General features: G+C 38.3%; 1 protein-coding gene across 9 annotated transcripts in view; it reads left to right on the top strand.

Moving 5' to 3' along the window:
- Nucleotides 1-20,502, top strand: part of CCSER1 (coiled-coil serine rich protein 1) — a 735,753-nt gene that overhangs the window by 401,423 nt on the left and 313,828 nt on the right. For 8 of the 9 annotated variants that reach the window (XM_065691921.1, XM_065691927.1, XM_065691936.1 and 5 more), the window contains one exon: nucleotides 10,040-10,123. In XM_065691921.1, coding sequence (XP_065547993.1) covers nucleotides 10,040-10,123 — 84 coding nt within the window. Of the gene's footprint in view, nucleotides 1-10,039; nucleotides 10,124-12,665; nucleotides 12,839-20,502 lie in introns of those variants that run through there. The other variant, XM_065691985.1, reaches the window with a different exon arrangement.

Below are 20,502 nucleotides of genomic sequence, written 5' to 3'. Positions count from 1 at the left end.
TTTCAAATAAAAGGCAGTTGGGCTGTAAAAATTTCATAGCAATGCTGAGCATCATCTAGAAGCACAGCATTCATTCTCTGCTCTGTTAGTGACAACAGCGATCTGCAAGTCAAGCTGTGAATGATCAGGGCAGTAAGCATGCTGGTACTGTTCGATCCCTTGAAGACTGAGACTTCTGTTTTTTATATCAGAACATGGTGTTAAGCATGTGCTCAAGCCATCGGGGCTGCAAAATGCCTCATCTTCTGAAGACAAGATTTGAAGAGGGAGGGTCACAGTTCACAATTTGGATACAGGTGTTAATATCTGACTGAAAACCGCTGTTAAGTCTGAGAATCTGACTCAGAATGTGCCAGTTAATTCCATAACAGAGATGCTCACATGGAGGCAGAACCTGAGTTTCATTTCACAGTGTAACAACTTGACAAGTCAGAAAGTTTAGAACTCCAGTACATTAAGGCCTTTGCCTGTCTTACAGACACTTGGCCATCATTGTGAAATGTGGATACCTCCCAGGTAGATTGTGGTAGCTTGGGTTCATGTTTGTGTGGACAGTTACATGTGTTAGCTTTTGACTTTGAAGGAATCTTCTTGGATTAAAAGCTACCTTTCGAGCAGGATAAAAATCTGTGCTCATCTAGGCAGTGTGGGTGCTAAAAGCATCTTTCGGATGAAGCTAGCTACAGCCATTATTCTAAATCTTATTAAAATTTATTCCTTTAATGTAGCCTGTCAGAAGGGAATCCCATCTCAGTGGCATTAGAAAATCCACAATAAACTATTCCTGCTTTGTAAGTTTGATTAATTAGCTTTACATTTTAAATGACCATTTAAAATTCTTTACCTGTGTGTGAAACACAGCTAACAACCACACATTAATCCTAAAATCAGCTTTTGCTTTGATATGAAATCTTGAAATGGGGTTTGAGCTGTTACAAACATTGCTTACCGTTTTACCCCAGTCACACTTTAGTTTTCATGCAGAAATAGAAGAGTGAAACGCTGTCACTAGGATTATTTTGTGTTTGTGGGGGTTTTAGTTCACAGGCTCATGAATTTGATTGTTAACATTGTCACTAAAGGTTGGAAATAATGCACTTATAGTTGGGGAGTTGACATCAGAAGTCAGTTCCTAAACTAGTAACACTTTGTAGTATTCTCACAAACCAAATATTTCTAGATTGTGACTAAAGGCAGAAGTTCACATTGCCTATTCTGTGCAAGGCTCTACTGAAACATACAGTCCAGCTGGCAGCAAGAATAAAGCATGAAAGATACTGTGATGTGCTAAGAAAGGGCATGTAGAGACATAGTTTTAATACTTTTATTTGCTTCAGTGCATGGAAGTTGCTGTATTTCATCAAGTTTTGCTTGGTTTGATTATGAGGCACTGGAATCAGTTGCCCAGGGGGGTTGTGAGTGCTCAATCCCTGGCAGTGTTCAAGGCCAGGTTGGATGAAGCCTTGGGTGGGGTGGTTTAGTGTGAGGTGTCCCTGCCTATGGCAGGGGGGTTGGAACTAGATGATCTTGAGGTCCTTTCCAACCCTAACTATTCTATGATTCTATGATGTTTCTACACAAGCAAGTACACCAGCAGAATGGGGGGGGACTAGTCTGGGAAGTCTTGAGATGTCAGTTGAAGGTATCAGAGAATAATAATGGAATAATGTAGGTTAAGGAATCTTTGCACCAGCTACTCATTCAAGTATGCTAAAGAAATATGCTAAAGAAATTGATACAAGAAATTGTTGAAATGCTAACTCTTGCCTGTTATCTGTTGCTTAAATCATCTTATTAGCAAACTGACAGAAATAAGATGACGTTTTTTGTTGTGTTTTTTTTGCTGTTGGGTTTTCGCTGGTTTTGTTTTTTTAAAGTTCTCTTAATTTGTTAGCAGCTAAATTAGTAAAACTGTTCTGTAAAATAAATTTACTTGGCCCATGAATTAGTATAATAAACGGGGAAGAGCAGACCTGACTTTTGAGATTTTAATCATACCTCAGAAGTCTGGTAGAAGAGTCATCAGCATGTGAATAAGGATGATATGTTTTGTGTGGTTAACTCAATTTCCAAAAAGCTTTCAACAAGGCCCTTTATCAAAGGCTTTTGAAAAATAAGAGGATGAGTGGGACATTCTTCTCTTGGATTAATGGCAGATTAGATGTTGAGTACAAAGGATGTAAGTAGTCATTTATTAAAGGAAGAATTATGAATCCAGAACGGTCCAGATTAATCAGAATTAGAATGAAGTGTTGAAGAAAGATCTCATCATACCAAGTGATTTAAAGATGAAAGGCAGCTGGAATTCAGTATCAGCAGACACACACAGGGGGAAGAACAGGCTCATTTTTCTGAATTAGAAAAGAGAATGTGTAGACCCTGTGTGTAGTTCCCTGAAAACACCAGCGTAGTAGTTATCCAAATATTAAAAAAAAAAAAAACCAAACATACATTTGAGTAGTTGTACTTAACAATTTTTGCAGGGCTCTTAACAAAGTAGGTACAGGGACGTTGTTTCTGAAGTTTGTTTATCCTGAATTTTGTCACACTCGAGTTTAGGTCTTTGAAAAGATTTGTGATGGGGTTTTTCTATATATCTGAGCCCTTAATTTCTAAGTAAAAATTCAAAATAATTCTTAATGCAAACCGAAGTATCATAACCCAATTGTGTGAATGGATGGCTGAGCCACTGATTGAGTGCTGTATGGAATCCTGGTTACCAGGTTGGAATGAATGATACAGTGTAACTAGAAAAGGTGGATCAAAGGTTTTGGTCAGAGATACAGGGTGGTTTCTGTAAGAAAGGAGGTATTCCTGAGCTTCAAACAGATGTTGGGTGTCAGGCGGTAGGTATGCAGACTTTATAAAACGATGGGAGATACGGAGCAGATGAATAGGAAATAATCCTGTCTTTTCTTAAGGAAGGAGCAATGACATTGTTCAGCAGCAGGTTTGAAACAAAAGGAAGGTTTGGGGGATTGGGTTTTCTTTATCTTTCTTGGTTAGTTTTCTTTTCATTAAGATATAATTGATTTAGAGAGATCACCGAAGGAGGAGGTATGATACCGTGGATGTGCATTCTGGCTCAGGAAGAGCCATAAGGAGGGAGTAAATAGGGTGGTTATATCGGAGAAAAATACATTTATGTGTTTTTTTTTTTTTTTTATCCATTTCCACTCCTGGCTGCCGTTCACAATTTCTGAACCTTAGATACACCTTGTGCTTCACCTGGCATGATCATTCTATGTTTTGCAGTTTATTATCAAACTGCATTTCTTTAAACTCTATGCTTTTTATTATTGCTCCTTAAAGGAGCACAATTCAGCTGAAGGAGAAATAAAAATAGAAAACCAAACATTAATTTGCTCAATGCGTATTTCACAGTTAACTGACAGTTGGATCAGTATGAAGACGACGTTTACTTAGCTCTGTATTCATAAATGGCTGAGGCTAAAATTGCACAGCCTTACATATTCTGTGTTACCTTCATAGTAAAATATCAATTGAATTCTAGTATTCAAATGAATATAGCTGTTAGAAATTGTTTCATTGAAATATTTGACGCATTCCATGTAATTGAACTTAGGTAAATATGGCATAAAATCACGCAAGATTTTATGAGGATTAATCATCCTGTGCTTCCAAACTCCATTTAATTTCATGATCAAGTGATGAAATATAGAGCTGTTCCTTTAGAAATGTCATTTAAATGGTGTACCTGCATTGAAAGATGTACATAATGATGTCTGACATGACCCTAGCTTCCAAAGCTGGTTCAGGGTTTTATTTGTTTTGTTCCCACTGGAAAGACATCCTGTAGTGAGACTCTGCTTGTGTTCGGTGAGGTGCCATGGGAGATCACTCTGAGTTGCCATGTTATGCTTTAATGGGAATTTCTCAAGTGTGGGCTTGCCCTTGTGCTGGGCTTGAGTAACAGCTGGCATGGCAGTGTCTGAAGTCATTACCATTGCCTGAAGTCAGTGGTTGCTCTCTGGGAGCACTGTCAGGACTCAAGCCAAGACTAACTGGACTGGCAGAGCACCAAAGCAACAGATAAGCCAAAGAAGAAAAACCAGTGTGCTTTGCACATGTGAAGAATTGCAGCCAGCCAGTTCCTTTCTCTCTTGATGTGATTGAAAGGAATTGATATGACAGATATAAATCGATACAATATGTAGAGCTAGAGTGAACACAAAAATGGAAAATAATACCTTGGAAAGACATACTGTGTCATACGGTAACATGGTATAAACACACAGAATAATAGTATTATGGAATAGTTCGTGTTGGAAGGGACTTCAAAGATCATATAGTTTGACCCCCCTCTCCTGCAATGGTCAGGGACAACCTCCACTAGACCAGGTTGCTCAAAGCCCCATCCAACCTGGCCTTCAGCTCTGCTAGGCATGGGGCATCCACAACTTCTCTGGACAACCTGTGCCAGTGCCTCACCTCCCTCATACTAAAGATCAATTTTTTCTAATGCCCAATCTAAATCTAATGCCTCTTCTAAATCTGTCTTTGAGTTTAAATCCATTCCCCCTTGTCCTGTCACTGTATGCCCTTGTAAAAAGTCCCTCTCCAGATTTCTTGTAGGCCCCCGTTTAGGTACTGGAAGACTTCTTGCTTGGCAAGCCTGTGACTTAAGACTGGTGGCTTCATTTTGACACCTGAAACAGCGCAGTCTCAAGTTCTCTGCCTCATGTTAAGGTCATTAAAACTTTCTTTAAAGCACTAATAACAGTAACAAATAAAACTAAGTGGTAAATGTTCCATCCCTGTGTTCAAATGTTAAAGGCCCGGTTGGTCAGAGCCTTGGGCAAAGTGGTCTAGTGTGATGTGTTGCTGTCCATGTCAGGGGGCTTGGAACGAGATGATCCTTTAAGGTCCTTTCCAACTGAAATCATCCTATGATTTTAAGATTCATACGTTGATAAAATCCTGTTTCTGAACACAGTCAATATCAAGAAGTCTACTAATGTAAGTATTGTCAGATAGGTAGATGCTCTTCCTTTTATTAAAACTGTGTCAACGTGACACATGTTATCACAAGGGGGGGCTCAGTTTGGAGGGAGATAATGGTGCTTCTCTACAAATTTCAAGTAAGATCCACAATAGGACTTGGTGTTTTTCAGATGCCGGTAGTATAGAGCAAACCGTAAAGGATATCCTGTACATAGTCTAGACCCTGTACATAGTCTAGACTCCTACACTGCTGGCATAAAAATCCTGTACATGTTAAAATAACATGTTTTTTCTGACTATTATAGACTGTTATCCAGAAACTTGTTAACTTTGCTGTCCAAATCTGCTCCATAACTTTGAGTGAGCTTCAGCTTTTCTGGCATTTATGTAGCTTTCTGGACCTGATCTTCAGTTTTGAGTTTCTTAGTTTGGTGTGTTAGAGGACAATATTGTTTTAAGACACTACATCCTAAGTAATTGCTGATTTTTGCATTACTGTAAGTTGGTAGAGAATCTGCTTAGCATCTGAAATTCAGAACATCTATCAGATTAGTTTTGTAATATTCTAATATTATGGTACTGTTTGGCAGCATATTCTGTTTAATATTAAAGTAAAATTGCAGTAAATTTATCTTCCATAATACTTGGTTAATTCTGTTTATAGCACTTTGATTGCAGTAATCATGATATGCCCATTTGTCTGAAGTATGAAGAGGTATAAAGTAGGTTTTCAAAAGGAAAATTGTTATGTTATTTTCCACTTATGCATAACCTGCTGCAGCTGTCTTCACACACGCAGTACCATTTGTCATCTTCTGACCTGATCTGATGAGAAACAGATTTGCTATTATGTTTAGCATTTTCCCAGGTGGACGGAATTAAACTGAAACAGGAAAATACTGGTACTAAGATACAGCAGTCACTGTTACAACCTATGACTGCAAATAAGTACAAGAGTGATAATTGGAGGAAGTAGAAAGATGATGATTTGAAAAATACTCTGACCATAAACATGTATAATAATAACAGTTGAACCATAAGGAATATATAGCTAAATTCTGTGTGGTGGTGGTGGTTTGGTTTTTTTTTTTAATAATATCAGAGAATATAAGCAAGGAAAATATGACAGACATTTTACACCAGCAGCTTTATGCAGTATACTTAGAATTTAGATTACAACTTTTTATTATCTCCATTTAATAAAAGAAAGTAGTTTTATTTTATTTACTTTTTTAATTATTATTATTATTTACAGATCATGCAGTGTCTAACAGTTTTCTTTAAGAATGTGCTGTTAATTGACTTTTTATCTAGTATTTCTAGAGTCTTGGACAAGCCTCCAATGGAATGCAGAATTCTTAAAACCAAATTGATAGCATAATAAGAATATCATTATAATTAGTAATAGTATATGTAGCATGTAATACATTCCTACTAATGTAGGAATGTTTCTTCCGTATGTATAATGACAGTGTAGACTTGGAATGGACTGATTGCAAGCTCTGCTAAAAGCAGGCCATCCTTTTCAAGTCCCTTCCTCTTTGATGTGGTGTTGTGAAAATTCCTTAGAAGGGAATTCTGGTTTTCAGGTAGGTTTGGGTTATTTTCTTTTGCTTACCATAAATCCCTGTTAGACCTTATTTCCTATTCTCCATTCACCTTGAGAAGCCTCTACAAAGTTCTTGGTCTTCCCATAGCAGCCTTGCACTGTATTACAGTGTCATAATGCATAATGGAATGTTTCAAGCCTCCTAAGGAGTAAAGGTGATTTGTTCCTGAATTCATGTTCTCTGGTATGCATTGCTATTTGTGTCTGGGCTAATAAATGACATGGCGTTCCACAAGTGTTTGCTGACCCTCTCCATCCCACTTCAGTGATGTGTGACTTCTTTGATATCCTCCAATCAAGCCTTCACTGAAATATTTTGGCTCTTCAACAAAGTGTGACTTTAGGAGTCTTTTGTCCTTCCCTAGCTTTTCAATAGTTACTTTCTGTAAGAGCTGTATTCACTGTTTTGGTAACAGTTGGTTCTATAACTTTTTTATTTTTTATTTCTATTACTGCTACATTCAGATAGATGTATGGGATATTGAAATTACCCAGGCTGTTCTGTGGCTGAGTACTTTTCTCTTTTATCCCAGTATGTTAATTTCTTTCTTCTATTTGTGTTCTCAGTTGGCATTATAGCAGAAATGTCCTCAAAATATAATAGAAACTGGAGAAGCAGCAAGCATGATTTGTCTTTTCCCTTTGTCTTGCATTCACAGAACAAGTGCCACCTGTGCAGATACCACGCACCAAAATAAAATCCCAGTTCTACGCTGTGTGCAGCAAGGAAAAAGGAGTGCTCTGCTGCTTTCAAACACAGCGTACCGTAGAGTGGATGGAATATAGAGTGTGTTTATTATTTGCTGCTATTTTTACTGAACAATAAAGTAAAACCTGGGACATTGCTATCATTCCCCTTTTACTAGGTAATTCTGGGTAACTCCTACATTGGCACTGATGTACCTGTACAGCAGGTTACAAGAAAGGTCCTGTCTCTAGGTCATTCCTTGCTGAGGTGCTTGGGTGCAGATGAAGTATTTTCTTTGGCAGCAGAAGCATGAAGGGTTAAGGTCCAACCCTCATAGTCTCAAGTATCCCAGCGCAATGGGTCCCCCAGAAATTACAGTGTGTGCTTTTCATAAGATGCAATGGTCTGCACAGGAGCTAATAATGCAGCATTTTGATTTACAGGAATCATGTCTCACTGGCAAGTGTCAGAGTTTCCCTGATATGCGGCAAGACAAGACAAAACAATTACCCTGGATATTTTTTCTCCAAACTGTAATGATAGTTACAGTCTGTATTGTATGAGAGATTGTTGCATGGAATGTTGATGTTGAGTGCTTGGGGAACTGTGCTGAGCAAAAGGGTTCAGGTCCTTGTGTGGGGTGGAAGTTCCAGCTGGGTGCATGACTGCTTTTTGCCGTGAGAGATGCAGCGTGCTTTTTAAGTCTTTGGAAGCTCCGGGAGGCAAAACTGTTCTTCAGGCTCTCACTAGGCCAAGGGAGGCCTTTATTTCTTCTTAGACAGTACCTTGTGCCAAAGCTCATCTCGGGAGTCTTTCCTGCTGTAGTTACCATACACATTACAACACACATGCAGTGTGTGCTTTCTCCAAGTTGTTTTTTGTAACTGTTTTGGCTATAGGACCTTGCTGTTTACCTTCTTCCACTCTATATTCTGCTAACTTTTTTTAAGTTAAAAAGGGGAAAATTGGGAGATAACAATAGTATGAAACCAAGCTGACCAAAAGAACTCTGAATAATATAACTAGAAATGGAGTACAGTAGCTAATGCCACATATTTTTCAAAGCCTTTTTTTTTTTTTTTTAAATACCTCACTTTCAGAAAAATAATAGTGAAGGTCTTGATACTTTAAGACACATTTTTATAAGCAGGTATTATGCTAACAAAAATGTTAAATTTGTACTAATAGCATATCCTGTACTGAGGGCTCTATGCTGGGATGTGCTAGTATTTTATTTTCAGTCAACATTCCTAAACAGCAATCTCTTAGTAGGTAGTAAGCATGAAATGTCACTGTACCATATAGTAAAGAAAAAATTCTGTATTTCTCTAAAAGAGGTAGTGCAAGTTATGCCTTTTTCCTAAATTTGAGTCTTTCCGGAGATCTGTACATTGTACTGACATAAAGTGTAAACAGGTCCATTACCCACCTGCCAGAAATAGCATATCTCATTTCATTGCAGTTGTAAATATTTGGGGGTTTATGTGTACGTATCTTGTTTTTATTTCCAGTTCCATTAGAATGGATGATGAACAATATTATTATTTTGAAAGGTATTTATTATAGCCAAACATTTAACTGAGGAAAATGGACTTCACTTTCTTTACTGTTCTGCCTCATACTTGTGAGTTCATTTGGATTTACAAGCACATTAGCAATGACGGAGTTCAAGATTATCATGGTCATTATACTCTTTTGAACCCCTAAGCTCTTTGTGGTCTGAATTTCTGTGCTTTTATACTTATGTGGCAGCTAGAGGTCCAATTTTAGTATTTTTAAACAAGTGTTGTGTAAATGTATTTCCAACAGGGTTTTTTTATTTTGTATGGCTTAGGTTTTTTTTGTCATTGCTGTTTTGGGGTTTTCTGTTTGTTTGGGGTTTGTTTGTTTGTTTTTAAATTATGATACTCCAAACCAGTCAAATTCCCAAACTTTGTAAATATGACTCTGTGCTAGAAGGATGTAAAGATACAATTCTTCCTTTACAGTTGTTCAACCAGCTAGTTGGCTGTTTCATTTGCTAGGGTTTTATTCTTCAGCAGTTCAATGATTTAATCCGACTTTCTCCTCCTAGATATTTATCAGAACAACAAAAAATCTGATCAATGTTTTGTCTCCAAAAAAAGGTGTTTAAACAAACATGAATTCATGAAATTGCCTGGGGACTGTTTGGCTACAGTCTTAGCTATTAGGTTAATTTTTTTCATGCAAGTCAAATTGAGTTTTAGTCAATGGTCACTAAGCGGTACCTATTTTCTCTACCCAATCAGTACCAGAATTGCTGCTATTTTGCCTGACATGAGACAAAAAGATGTATGCATGGAAAAGGTGCTTTACTTTTCCTGTGGATTTCTGTTATACTTTCTTTTTCTTCCTTTCCAAGATCAAGAGCTCCACAATAGCGCTTCCAAATTGATATTTCTCTAATGCTGGCTTGTATGAGTGAAATTTTAACACTTACTAATCATTACTTAACTGAAGAAGAATGATCTGATAGAATCTTCAATTAAAAAAAACGCTTAAAAGATGCAAAAAACAATTAAATGGACTTCTGTGCAGGGAGCTAATCACACTTCTGTGTAACGTCTTTGGATGCATTAATTTGTTTATGCAGCAACTTTAGAATATGTTATTGAAAATACAACACATGACAAAGGAGAATTGAGTTTCATTACTTGAATGTAATTATCTCACTCTATGTGAAACAGTCTTTTCTTGTCAAGAGCAAAGTAAAAGTGCTAAGCCTATTATAACATCTCTTTTGATGTTTTTTGTAGGATGGAATAAAAGATGAATGCTCAGTGCTGAAGCTGCAGCTGAAGGAGAGAGATGAACTCATAGCCCAACTTCGTGAGGAGCTGGTAAGCAGAAGTAATTGGTTTTGACTGTTGGTGATTTTCAGTGGTTTGTTCTGGTTTTGGTTTGGGGTTTTTCTTGGTGGTTTTGTTTGTTTGGTTAGTTTTTCACTTTTCAATTAATTTACCTAATAATGTCATTCCAGACCAGAAACTAAGGAGATACAATTTCACACCTGCTACAGAATAGCTAGCCTAGGGCTATGTTAATTATTCAGATACTACCTGTGCATTTTTAGGGACATGCCAACTTCTGAAGTGGCTGCTATCTAGATGCACTGCTAGTAGAAGTTTCCTTGAAAAGATTGTGTTGACAGTTGTCTTGTAGTATCAGAGGCAGAGAAATAGCACAGCACTGTATACATATGACAGAAATATTGAAGGGCCATGCACGTGTCCTGATGAATTGCAACCGCTTCTCCCATGGGAGCTTTTCATTTGTTCAGTAGAAAATGAAATACTTTTTTCACCTTAATAGATGTCTTTAAATAAAATACTAAATATTCTTATACTTGATAAGCCTTTCCTTAGTGTATGAGCTATTGATGCTTGAGTACTGCCATTTTAAGGATAGATAGAATACTCTTAAGTGCTGAGATAAAACATGATAACAGCACTTAGCACACTAACACATGAAAATACATTTTATTTTGTTATTAAGGCTACATTAACATAATTTTTGAAGTCCGTTTTTGATGGAACATGATTAAAACATGTATGTCTTCAGTATTTTTAAATAAAAGAGAGAATTTTCCATCTCCTCTCACAGATAACTTTGCAGAGAAAGCATCTAGGGTCACCACATTTAGGAAGGCATTCAGCACATATGTCTTTTGCATGGAGGTTGTAGATATCACAGAATCACAGAATCACAGAATCCCAAGGGTTGGAAGGGACCTAAAAAGATAATCTAGTCCAACCCCCCTGCAAGAGCAGGGTAACCTACAGTACATCACACAGGAACTTGTCCAGGCGGGCCTTGAATATCTCCAGTGTAGGAGACTCCACAACCCCCCTGGGCAACCTGTTCCAGTGCTCTGTCATTCTTACAGTAAAGAAGTTCTTCCTGATGTTAACGTGGAACTTCCTATGTTCCAGTTTACACCCATTGCCCCTTGTCCTATCACTGGATATCACTGAAAAAAGCCTAGCTCCATCATCCTGACACCTACCCTTCACATATTTGTAAACATTGATGAGGTCACCCCTCAGTCTCCTCTTTTGCAAGCTAAAGAGACCCAGCTCCCTCAGCCTCTCCTCATAAGGGAGATGTTCCACTCCCTTAATCATCTTTGTGGCTCTGCGCTGGACTCCTTCAAGCAATTCCCTGTCCTTCTTGAACAGAGGGGCCCAGAACTGGACGCAATATTCCAGATGCGGCCTCACCAAGGAGTCAGGACAAAGGAGGAGTTTGCTTTGGTAGATGAGGATTGGGTTAGGGATCAGCTATGCAAACTGGACATCTGTAAATCGATGGGTCCGGATGGAATGCACCCACGGGTGCTGAGGGAGCTGGCGGAGGTCATTGCTAGGCCACTTTCCATCATCTTTGGTAAGTCGTGGGAAACGGGCGAGGTGCCTGAGGATTGGCGGGTGGCAAAGGTCACACCAATCTATAAGAAGGGCAAGAAGGAGGACCCGGGTAATTATAGACCAGTCAGCCTTACCTCCATCCCTGGAAAGATGATGGAACAACTTATTCTTGACTCCATCACTAGGCATATCAAGGATGAGGGGGTCATTAAGAACAGCCAACATGGTTTTATGAGGGGGAAGTCATGTATGACCAACCTTATAGCCTTCTATGAGGAAGTGACTAGGTGGAGGGATGATGGTAGAGCGGTAGATGTAGTTTTTCTTGATTTCAGTAAGGCATTTGATACTGTCTCCCACAGCATCCTCATAGATAAGCTAAGGAAGTGTGGGCTTGGATCAAGTAGTGAGGTGGATCGAGAACTGGTTGAAAGGAAGAAGGCAGAGAGTTGTGGTCAATGGCGCAGAATCTAGCTGGAGGTCTGTGACTAGTGGAGTTCCTCAGGGGTCGGTGCTGGGACCGGTGCTGTTTAATATTTTCATCAATGACCTGGATGAGGGAACTGAGTGCACCCTCAGCAAGTTTGCTGATGACACAAAACTGGGAGGAGTGGCTGACACACCAGAGGACTGTGCTGCCATTCAGCGAGACCTGGACAGGCTGGAGAGTTGGGCGGGGAGAAACTGGATGAAATTTAACAAGGGCAAGTGTAGAGTCTTGCATCTGGGGAAGAACAACCCCATGTACCAGTACAGGTTGGGGGTTGACCTGCTGGAAAGTAGTGAAGGGGAAAGGGACCTGGGGGTCCTGGTGGATAGGAGGATGACCATGAGCCAGCAATGTGCTCTTGTGGCCAAGAAGGCAAATGGCATCTTAGGGTGCATTAGAAAGGGAGTGGTTATGCAGGCACCCAACATTTTGTATAAGCGCCCTTTGGGTGGAGAGGTTGTCTGCCTGTTTACATCTTAATTATCTGAATCAGGGACTTTCTATGCCTTACTGTCTTATGTCTAGTGGCTGGCGCAAAACTTGGATAGAATGAATTCAGGCGCATCCATTACTGCATCCTTTATGAACTAAACGAAACTACCAGCACAACCAGCGAAGTTTAAGGTTGCATGGGAAAAATGTGATACTGCTCAAGGATGAAAGGTTTCTGTGCTGTATTAACATCTGCAAAATAAATACAGGTCATCAATATTCTTTGTTTCATATTTGGCTACATTATAGAATGATGTATTATGTAATTATTATCTAAAATTAAATGACAAAATGGGACACAGGGAACATCAAGCTTCTGCGCAGTCCTGGAGCATTAATTTTATATCAGTCTAGTTTGGAACATATGCTACTTAACTGGTCGACAGTTTTGTCAGTGTAAAATTATCCTGTATTGATACAGTGAGCTGTAGCTCATTTGCTGTTAACTCTCGTCAGAGTTCATCTGTATATATGTCAGTTGCAGAAGGAAGTCCCACAGGGAATTTAGTTCTTGCGCCTCATAAGAGACAAAAAAGTATATCTTTCTAGTGCCATGAAATAAGTATTTCCATATGATTGGAAGTAAGTGTCAGTGATTTAGTCTATGATTTACTGACTTCAGTTTTGATACTGTAGGACTAGAACTTACAAAAGATGGGATCTCAAGGATCAGGTGGGATCCTTCAGACCACAATGAGTGAATTGAATTTAAGTTATGAGAGGACTCGGTATGTCTCATTTACTCCTGTTGAACTAAATAAAGCCGTCCTGGGAGATGAACATGTAGTAGGTGCCCACAGGATTGGAACAAATGGTTTTGTGAGTGAGGTGTGCAAGTATGAAGTCAATATGCTAGTTTTGGCCATCTGTGTATTTTTTAATCTATACAATGTATTGTCCTGCAATACTATTTCTCTGTAAAAAGTTGAGGGTGTTATTTCTTTATTTAGAGATGTGGTTTAAAAACTGCCAGGATTTCTAGAGTAGCTAGAATTAAAGTGACAGGAAAGTGAAAGAGGTCACTAAAAACACACTTTGAGCTTGTGCCAGAGCTGAACATTTTGACAATCTTTTGGAAAAAAAGTGACTGTATAATTTTGTCAGTATCCACTGGATCGCTAAATTGAAGTCTACTTATTGAAGGGCCTGAGCAATCTAACAAGGGAAGTACCCACTCATCTTAGGCTTTTCTTATGTTAGGCAGCTATGGAGAAGCTCTTTACAACTGTGATTTTGATGTTAAGCATTTAGAAGTCTCAATATAATTAGTGAGCCCCTGTTGTTTCCCTGGTGCCTGTAATGAGACTGTTTGAGGCTGAGGATGCAATTTGAAGCCCTCTGAAGAGCAGCAGGGCTTCAGTCTCTCTGGCCACCACCTCTTGCCCTGCACATCCAGTGTTCTTCTCATGGAAGACCCCTCCACTGCAGTGCTACTGAATACTGAGGCCCACCAAAAGGATACACCCAGGGTTTCCCCTCTGGTTTGCTCTGGGGCCTTTTGCAGGCCCACTCTGAGTGCTGCGCAGTCATTGTGATCTTCTTTATGTGTTTCTCTGCCCTCCCAGTGGGAGTTTCATGCAGTTTTCTTCTCATTGCTTGAGGTGAAGAAGCTGCATGGAGTGGACGATTCAAGCTCTGGGTTTCTTGCTGTTAAAAATGAAGTACATTTGAAGTACAGCATAGAAGATGCTGATAGAAATGTTTTCTTCACTTGTAAAAATCAGCCAAAAATTGAATCAAAACATGCTTTAGTATTCTGCAAATCCTACAGTTATTTATGTATTCGTGAGACTGCAAATGTTAGTAAAGTGAAAGTTTACGAAAGATAAGTAGAACATTAATTTTGGAGTAATAAAACTGTATATCTTTTTCACCTAGCTACAATTTATTGCAGACATGATGGATAACTTGGATGGAGTACTTGATAGATAACTACTATTTTTATTCTTGTATCTTAGGGCAATCCATGTTCCATTGTCATTCTGAATATGGAAATATAACAGTTGTAAATACAGCCTGCCTGTCTTGATCATGGCATCATGATGTTAATTCAGAGGTAGCACTTTAACATAAATATCTGTTTGAGTGGGAGTCCGTTTTATACTTCCCAGGAGAGGTATATGAAAATATCCACTTTCCTTCAGGTTTTGAGTTAAGTTGGGTGTTTGCATGCAGATTTTAAACCCTTGGTTAATAGTTTTTCTGCAGCACTCTACCACTTACTTAAAGTGAACTTCAGGTAAATTTTGGCTCTTGAGGAGCTTTTGTTTCCTTAGTTTTTCTAGAATTTTCCGGTAGTCTTCCCCTTCCCCCTTTATCTTAATTTAAAAAAAAGATAAAAAAATCAAATACTTATAAAAAACACTTCTACCACATTTCAGTGCATTATGAAGGAGAACATGAAGAGAGAGGAGGGTGGAAAATGTCAGTGGAGTGCAAACTAACTTGCTTCAGAGCACCTGCAACTGTTTTTTTCTTAATTGCTATCTATCTCTTGAAGGGAGAAAAGGATAAATCTTTAAGGAATTAAAACAGGGCTTTAGATGTTCAGAACAGGAGGCAGGTGGAAAGGATGAAATGCAAGAAGTCCTCAATGCTGAGCAAACAAAATGCTTGTAAAAGTAGTCCCTCACCAGTCTTATTATTTAGAAGCATAGAACAGTTAGGGTTGGAAAGGACCTCAAGATCATCTAGTTCCAACCCCCCTGCCATGTTCTCTTTCTGGTGGTAATTTTGGATTGATCCCCTTTATCACCAGAAATGCGTGTGTCTCTCTTTGGAAGGATAAATATAGGTAGACAGAGCAGTGGGATTAATTATTCTCTCATCTCCTGAAAAATACCTGCTTCAGAAACTGGCAGAGATTTTGGCTTCCAAGATGTCAGGCGCTCAGAAGCGCTCTAAAGCTGCTTGGAAATGGGGAACTTGAGCAGGAACCTCAAATTTGGGTTCATGGCATCACTTTGCTTTAAAGCTGCACTCATTTGTGATTTTGCTTTAAAGCTGCACTCATTTGTGACAATATCCTGTTATCCAGAAAATGAAAGAAAGAAAGTGAATCTATTCTGCAGTGTTGGGTAAAGGGTTTGCTTTTGGTGAAAGTACTTTCTTCCTCTTGTTCTCTCTCTCCCCACAGCCTAAAATAAACAAAATGAGTCTCAGTTTTCATTGGGCTCAGATTTTTTTGAAACCTCAGCTGTCTCCTACTCGCCTTTACCTATAACTGCATCTTCATGTGCATTTTTCCAAATAAATCTTTTTCCATTGCAGTGTGAGCATTTTAGAATGACATTAAGCATAAAATATTTTCATGGTATAGTGGCAAAAATAACTAAGTGCTGCTTACATTAACATTTATTCTACTGCTGTCATTAGTACAGCGGCATTCACTCTGAAAAATGAGCGTTAACAACATTATCCTTTCAACCTTGATTTCCCTGTGTAACTTGAGTGTGTGTTGTGCCATCAAAATAAAAAATGTAGTGAAGGTGGTTGGGTGGATTATGAGTGGAACTGGAGGCAGAGTTGGGTCAGGAAATTAATCCCCCTTATAGCCCAGCTGTTTGAGATATTTTTCTGCTGCGAAAGTGGCTCTTTATCAAGTGTTAGACCTTTTACATTTATGGAGGAGCTGGATACAATGCTAGCTTTACCTTAAGATGTAGGAATTAATGCTTTAGGACTAGAAACTCTGGAACTGGCTCAACAAAAAATTTCCTAAATATAGTGCATTCCTGCAGGGTAGAATGATGGCAAGCTTAGCTCTTTTCTGTAGGTTTATTTTAGTAATGGGCGATTAGCCAGTTGCTGCAGTTTTGAAGTTTCATGAAGATGAGTACTTGTTATCCAGCTTCGAAGTGTAACAGAAAGCCTGAGATGCACTTGAATTCTGTTGATGAATGGTTTACTCTTGGATTAAGTGTAAAAATCACCTCAAAATGTAGTTATGCCAACATAGATGTATTGGATTGTACAATGTTCAAATGAAAACTTGTTTTCTTTTGACAGGTGAAGTGTGATATTTTGGTTTGAACTTAGGGTGAATACCATTTTTTGAATTGTCAAGGAAAATACAAATCTTGTTCAGTCTATTTTCAACATTTTAAAACAATTGTCCTTGAAATTTTAAAGAAATTAAGTAATTCACATTCAAAAATAATAAGAGGCCTTATATTTAAAAAAAGAATAACTAGATTAATCTTTACACTGATTACCCGCTTCCTCTACATTCTGCTGGTTTGTAGTTGCATTTCTTGTTGGCTCTTTTATTTGGGGATATTAAAGACCCATGAATTTTCTTACAATTTACATAAGAACAGGCAGTTGTAAGTACTATCAAATCCGTTTTCTTCCTCTTATTTAGGAAATGTTAAGAGCAGAAAAGAAATAGATTAGATAAACATTATTAAAGTGTCAGCCTTCTTTCTCCCTTTTTTACAGGAGAATTAATTGTATGAATTCCAGAAAAGGCTTATCTGGACTGTAATTACTCCCTCAATGAGCTGCACAAGACAGACATGGAGTGTGGAAGTGGCAATATCCTATGACACACAGTGGGGATTAGGTTCCAATTCCCTTGATGGGGAGCTGCTAGTCAGATAGAATCTTTAATTTTCCTTGGCACTTGTGGAGGTGATCCTGTGTATGAAGTCCCTGTCACAGACTATTGTCATATTGTGGTGTTTGGCATAGATAAACAATTATGTCACTGCCATAGAGTAGTGTCTTCCTAGTCTCAATGGGATTCTTCTCCTGAATACTTTGTAAAAATAACATTGCAGAAATAAGCAAATCTGAAATGCAAGGTTTGTCCAAAGCCTCCGTTGAGATACAGTGTTGAGGCTTACGCTCCTGTAATAATAATGCACCATACGTGCTTGTCTTTGGCAGCAGTGTCACTTGTACACTGCTGCCTTTAAAAGTGTTGACCTATGTCCTTGGAGCTCTGTGGAGTTAAGCTGCTCTGCCTCATCCGAGGGGCTAACTGTAGGAGTCCTCACCTAAGACTTGCAAAGGGAGTTTGCATGGTGCAAAACAGGATTTGTACCGAGGCTTCTTGAGTAATTGAGGCAAAGGACAATCTGTGTTGTTTTATAAGTGTCTAGGAATAAAAAGATGTGAGGAAGGTAGCAAAGAGCCAGTGGCATTTTTGTATAGTTTTAATTGCTCAAAATCCTGGACTTTTTAAATTCAGTTTGCATTTTTTGCATATACATACACACAGATGTGTGCACACTTAAACATATATGACTATGTATATGTAGATACACGGAAACATGTATGCATTCACATACACACATGCTGTCTCTCTTATTCAGTATGCTTCTTGGTAATTACTTTCCACTCAAAAATTGCTAACTCTTACTTAAAGAAGATTATAGAAGGAAAGTGGGCTAAAAATATGGACGTTTACTGTTGCTTGACATGGCGCTATGTTCCTGATACTGGGTGAATTCTCAGAAAAGTACTTAAGTTTGAGCTTGCATGAAAACAACTGCTGTCAGTTTCATCTAAAGGCATGCTATTGCATTGTATGTGTTTATAAGAGCAAAATGAGTGATGCTAGAAAAACAAATGCACATATGCTGGAAAGCTTGTTTTACTTTAGTTTAATTTGTATGACTTAACAACTTCAGTCTGTTGCTAAAGGCATCTGTGTGACATATTTTTACTGTAGTCATCTGATGGGTATGAGCTTCAGATTAATAAATGTGTTTATACTCAGCTCTGCACAGCAATGTATTATCAATCAACTGGTACTGTTGTTTCTTCCAGTTATTAATTTTCTGTTTGAGGAGAGAGTTTTGCTTTTGAAGATGTGGGGATATCTGTCAGTGCAGTTCACTACAGATCTAATAAAAGAATAAAGTTTTGCGTGCTCTTTCTCATTTCCGCCTCCTCCCTCCCCAGTTATAATTCAGTGCCTTGTGCAGTTTTCTCAGTTTTCTTTACTGTACCTGGGCACGATTCACAGGAAAGTCTGTGTGTACACACTGCTGTAGCAAACATCACAAATGAAGAATTATCTCTATTTTAATAGCAAAAAGCTTTCTTTTTTTTTTTTTTCTTCCAATCTTGTGAAGTTCCGTAAGGAAAGTGTTATGCAATTTCGGTCCTCAATGAATAGTGTATTTTCCTTCACTCACAGTATAGTCCACCATTTAAGAGATTTTTTTTTGTTTGTAAAGGAGAATTTTTAGCAAAGAAATAAAATAAACATTCATTTGAAAATATTGAGGTAAGCGCTGGGAAACTCTTCTTAAGACAGTGAGAAGCTGGACTGCAGTCTCTGTCCTTTCCTAAATACGTAACCTAACAAGAAGTTAGCTGTATTAAATTGTTAGATCTCACTAACATTGCTTCACAGAAACGGACTCCATAGATTCTGTCCAAGTTTTGTATGTTTGTTGTTTTTTGGGTTTTTTTTTTTTCCCCTCCATCCTCTTATTACTTAATTTCAGTTTGTATGCAAGGAAAAAAATGTTACTTGAGGTACAAGAGATTTCAGAGGTTTTATTTAACCTCTTTTTCAAAGACTTAAAGTGTTCTCACTGAAGATGCTTCTTATACTCTGGTATGATGAATACTGCACGGGTCAAAGGGTGTTCACTCAGGTTCTTTACTTTCCTTGAGACACACTCTTTAGTGATTTTAAGTTGTGTTTACAGCTGCAGCATGTAAGTGGAGTTTTACTGTAATTTTCATTGAAGATATTGTTGTCTCATTCATCTATGTGAAGTCTTAGCTCTGAAATTGGGAAAATATTTCTGTTACCTCTTTCAGGCTTTGAGTAGCAGAAGTGTCCTTTTCCCTAGCTGTTTTAAATTGATTTGGTCTGAATGCTGGGAAGTAGTAGTGCAGAGATCAAACTGAGAAATTTTCCCATGCTTGGGATAAGTGAATTAAATAAAATAAAAGATTATTGATCTTCTGCATCTGAGTAGCTAATTAGCATCTTGGATGTCCTGCGTTTTCACTGGAATGGACAAGAAAGGATGCTGATGCTAGATAGCTACTGGAAATGTTGCTATTTATTTCAGAGAATTTAGATAAGTTTCCTCCTTCGCCTTTAGGTTTTGTTGTTTGTTTGTTTGTTTGTTTGGGGATTTGGGGATTTTTTTTTTATTTTTTTATTTTATTTTATTTGGGAACAATAGAAATCTAACGGCAAGACGTAGGTTTTGCTCACAGAACCAAGCCTCTTTCTTCTATCTAGCTGCTTAATGCTCCACTTTGGGTCTTTCTTCTGCTGTTTGATACCTGTATCTGTCTTCATCTTTTGAAATATTGTTCCCTCTTATTTTCTATAGAAACCACATTTAGTGTGCAATTCTAATGTCTCATGCATGTTTTATAGATTATTTGGCTTTCCTTGACGCCCAATTCTGGTTTTTGGGAGGAGGTTGCTATTTGCAAGCTCGGTCATTTGGATTGAGGTTCAGCTGTAGTATCTTTGACTCTGGATGAGATGTCAGCAGTATCCCAGTATAACAAGGGGATGGTTCTGTGGCAAAGCTTTCAGAAATTACCTGCTTATTACTCTGAGTTTAACCTGGGGGCTTGATGAGATAAGCAGTGGCATGTACAAAAATGCTTTGTCACTTTTCAGGGAGGAGGAAGATTATTGAAGCTCATTCATGCTGTGTGGTAATAAAAAGTGCCATGAGGGATATCACTGATAAACACTGTGTTACAAGACTATATACTAAAGTCCGATTAGTGTCCCAGCAGGAAGCTAGCTTGCAAATTTCTGCTTTCATTGGCTTATTCAATCAAAAAATATTCCTTAAGTCATCTCTTTACATATTTTGGCTCCTTTGGTAGTTTAACCAGATGAGAGTTTTATGCTCCTTTGAATCTGGATTTAGAA

Source organism: Lathamus discolor, chromosome 1 (genome assembly GCF_037157495.1).
Source record: "Lathamus discolor isolate bLatDis1 chromosome 1, bLatDis1.hap1, whole genome shotgun sequence".
In the NCBI taxonomy this organism is placed as follows: Eukaryota; Metazoa; Chordata; class Aves; order Psittaciformes; family Psittacidae; genus Lathamus; species Lathamus discolor.
Note: the sequence above shows the minus strand (reverse complement) of the source record. Positions and strands in the feature narration are given on the sequence as shown.